This window comes from Amblyomma mixtum, chromosome 7 (assembly GCF_055824585.1).
Source record: "Amblyomma mixtum isolate Tamu chromosome 7, ASM5582458v1, whole genome shotgun sequence".
Lineage (NCBI taxonomy): Eukaryota > Metazoa > Arthropoda > Arachnida > Ixodida > Ixodidae > Amblyomma > Amblyomma mixtum.
Genome location: NC_143018.1, coordinates 136,278,536 through 136,282,424, shown reverse-complemented (window position 1 = coordinate 136,282,424; position 3,889 = coordinate 136,278,536). Strand labels below are relative to the sequence as shown.

The 3,889-nt window shown below is 47.9% G+C and overlaps 1 protein-coding gene across 1 annotated transcript; it reads right to left on the bottom strand.

Annotated features, from left to right (window-relative positions):
* Positions 1-754: 754 nt before the first annotated feature.
* On the bottom strand, positions 755-3,479 carry LOC149337663 (neprilysin-1-like). The gene is made up of 2 exons (XM_089554480.1): positions 3,112-3,479; positions 755-1,054 (listed from the first exon to the last, which is right to left on the bottom strand). The coding sequence occupies exons 1-2, from the start codon at positions 3,442-3,444 to the stop codon at positions 755-757; spliced, it is 633 nt and encodes a 210-aa protein (XP_089410606.1). The 5' UTR covers positions 3,445-3,479.
* Between the last annotated feature and the right edge of the window lie 410 nt (positions 3,480-3,889).

The following is a 3,889-nucleotide window of genomic DNA, read 5'->3' as shown; positions in this document are numbered from 1 at the left end:
GACGGAAATGCATAGAAAATAGTTACGGTGCGAATATCTTTGCAGTGCAAATAAACAAAAAAGCAACTCACAAAAATATTTTCGGTCTAAATTGGCATTTTATTAAATTTCCTGAACAGAACTTTTTGATAATAAATTCGCTTGGGACTCAGATATTCTATTGAGTTACTCTAACAAATTGGGCACCGCGTTCAAATGAAACGGAATACAGTGTTGGAGTTAAGACTCAACTCAGATTACTCGATAAGTTCTTCAGAGTGAAAATTGACGTCAACATTGCCAGAGAGGTATAAAATCATTTCCTAGGGTAAAAAGTAATACAATAACGTGTCCTGTAACATTTATAAATCCTGATGCATACGCTCCAAATATACGCTTTTCAGGCATCTACCAAACCAAAGCCGTGTGCACAACTTTGGCTGAAGCAACATTTTATAACCGAAACCACCACTTTGTAGCAAATATCCTCATCCCAGCACTCTGCAAGCAGCGAGCAAGAAGGTCGGAGAGTCGGCATTACAAGACAGCGTGCACATGCGACACAAGTAAATTCACCGGCCTCAGACATGGGTGCTCATGCTTTCTTTACTTGTTCGGTTCCATTGCCACTATTCAAATTCATTCCACAGACTTGCTATACCATAAAGCGAACTGGCTCACTCGTCTTGGAAAACATTAATTGATATTTTCTTTCGACCTCAATGAACCACAGCCCTCCACCACACGAGAGGTAAAACAAAGTCACAGCTGGCGGTCAGAAAAGTTCGCACCGCTGCAAAGGGTTCATGCGAGAGCCTGGCACGCATCCGAATGCGTCCGCAAACTCCGCGACATGCCTAAATGTCGTGTCGCACTGTCCATCGGCCACGCCCGGAGGTCCGTTGGTCCTCACGCACCGCACGTAGCATGCGGCAACGAAGAAGAGTTGCTCCGTGGTCAGAAACTCGAGGCCACGGACACGCAGGTCTTTGTCGTCATGGTGCGCTCGGTACGCGTACAAAGCAGTTTTCAGAGAAAGGGGCTCCAGGTACTGCGCGTATGTGGTACGCTCGACCTGCGAACGTAAATATGTAGGCTTCCAACTTGGACGAAGTTATATCCTGCTGCGTTTCATTAAGCTTTTGAAAAGGGAACTCGCTAACTTCAATCTATACCTTCCGTTAGACGGCAGCAATAAGCCTAACCGCTCACTGGAATGCGACGACAAGGTCATATGAAATCGTATCAGTTGTTAGACCAGTACTTATTCGCTATCTTCAACTGAGCACGATCGCAACCAAACATAATTTTTATTACTAGAACCAGCCCTTGTTTTTTCACTGAACACAACAAAGACAGGAGCAGAAATAAATACGTTTAGAACCGTGAGGACTGGAGACAACAGGAACTTGTAAAGACACCGGCAATACCACAGCGGTCTATCGAAAGCGAAATGGTTGGTGTAACGTTGGTAGGCAAAAAGAGATAATGTGCATTAGAGAATAAAATCTAGTTGTTGCTATCCCAGCAGAGAAAGTTAGAAAAAATTACTGGTGAGATATCAATCGCCGATGGCAGCCTGTGGTGATAAAGTGGACCCTAAAGATAAAAGCAAAAAGAAAGCCGCAGGCACCATTCAGTTAGGCGGAGAGAAGAAATAATTTGTTGAGTCAAGGTTGCAGCCCTAGGCAGAGGAACAGAATAACTCGAGAGCATTGGGAGAGGCTTCGTTTTGCAATGGATGCAGTCTGGTTAATTATCACGACTATTATCATAAGCCGCACCTGTCTTTTCCCCTTTACTATACGTTCTCAATCGAAGGTCGCAGTCAACGCGGACAGTAATTGCAGACACTTTTCGATCTCTCTTTTTGAACAAGCACACAAGCTGCGCGCCGGCGGAAACCACCGTGGCACTGTGCAGTACTGCAAAGGATGTTTCACGCACAGTATGCCAGGACATTTTTATTCCCTGGAGACCAAAATAAACACCTTCATATTCGAGGACCAAATTTTTTCAAGCATATGCAACATTTGATCGAGCTATTTTACTTAGGTCGTTGCACTGAGCGCTCTCAATAGTAATTGGTTTGGTGGTGGGCCTCTCAAGAAAACGTAAAAACAAAATTGCCCTGCCTCCTCCTCCCTCCCTCCACATTGTAACCAGCCAGAAAGTCTATGGCAATGGATGTTTCATCGCAGCGCTATGGCAAGCACAACTTGTAAACCCTTGCGCTCTCACACCTTCAAAGATATTACAACATATTATCAAGACAGTCATCGCCTTCACCCTCGCCCATGTAAAGGCCTGAAGAAGGCGGATGAGCGGCTCCTTCTCCGCCTTCTCACCAATACATTTCTGTGCCCGGCAGCACTAAAACATTTTGACCCCTCCTTTAACGGCAGCTTCCCGCACTGCAGTGCGGTGTCTCCTGTCATCTATCACATGGTGTGGGCCTGCCCCTCCAACCCGGCCATTCCCCCCATCCCCAACCCAACCAGGGAGGACTGGGAGGCGCCCATGCTCGGCTGCCACGACTTACAGGCCCAAGAAGTCTTAGTCGGGCGCGCCCGGGTGGCGGCCACCGCCACTGCGGTCCCCTACTAGTGACCTCCACCTAGTGCTTGTAAGGATCAGTCTCTTACGGGTTGATCCAAACATACCTCCTGTCCCTTATTAATAAATGTTTTCACCACCACCATCACCCATAAATCGTTTACGCCACGTCTCCTGGCCTGCATGGTGAATGCAATATAGTTCACCGTCCCTGTCTTTGACCAAGGTAGCAGTCGAACTCCTGAAGTGAGCTAGCGCGTCTCCGTCACTCACGTATGAAACATGAATCGCGAGAATTATTTCACCCTGAAGAGACGCTGTCCTCTTGAAGTAGTGCTTTTTTCAATCTCTGTATTTTTTTTTCATCCAACTAGAGGTGGGCCTTATACAGACGTTTGCATGAAAGAAAAATAAACCAACTTTTAGTTCCTCTGTCCGTGGCAATGTTTTTGCGCAAAAACCTGTACAAGACGCACGATAACACCAGTCGCCTCAATTATGCAAAGTCATTCCCAGTACACAAAAACCACCACTAGTAGCTTCTTAACAATGCTGAACACTTCGCTTTGCTCTCACCTTAGTGGATGTGGCGTTGTCCATACACTGAAAGTGTTCCGTGAAGGCTTGTACTGCCTCCGGAGTCACAACATAGGCCCATAGAAGGAGCAGGCTCAGTGCTTCAGCCACGCGACTGCCGATCCCAGCGTAGTTGAGGGCGGGCGTGGCTCTGTGGTCGTAGTACGGGAAGCTGAAGGCGTACGGCAGCAGAGACATGTCGGCTTCCTTTCTCTCCGTGTGGAGTACGTACAGGCCGAGCTGTAGGATGATCTCGGACAGGTGTCGGGAAGACGGGTCCAGGAACGACGCTCGAGCTGCGAGTTGCCAGTTGGCCACCAGCGACCCGCCCATGTCAACTGAGCCTTCCTGGTGGGCATCCTCGGCGTCTGCATGCCTGGTTCGGAAACAGCATTAAGGAGCGCCGCATCCATTCCTGATCTATTCGCCTACATGGCGTGGGACAGTCAATCCTTGGACATTTAGAGTAGCATCTGTACGCGTGACAGTTTCAGAGTAATTTCAGAGTCTCCATTGTACTATGTCGCAAAAATGACACGAACAATCAGGTTGCGGCCATCGAGATTGTTATCTACGGGGGCTGGAAGGTGAACACCATGGGAAAGGTGCTCGGTCTGCCTGTGTTGCCTAGGCGCCCTCTTATGACAACTGGGGTGAAGGTGAGGTGAGGGCGGAATAATGTCGGAATTCCGGGGACAGGCGGGCGAACATTGACTGTGCGGCATAGTCAGTAGCTTAGTGAATGTGGTATAGTCACAGTGTATAGAAATAGATAGAG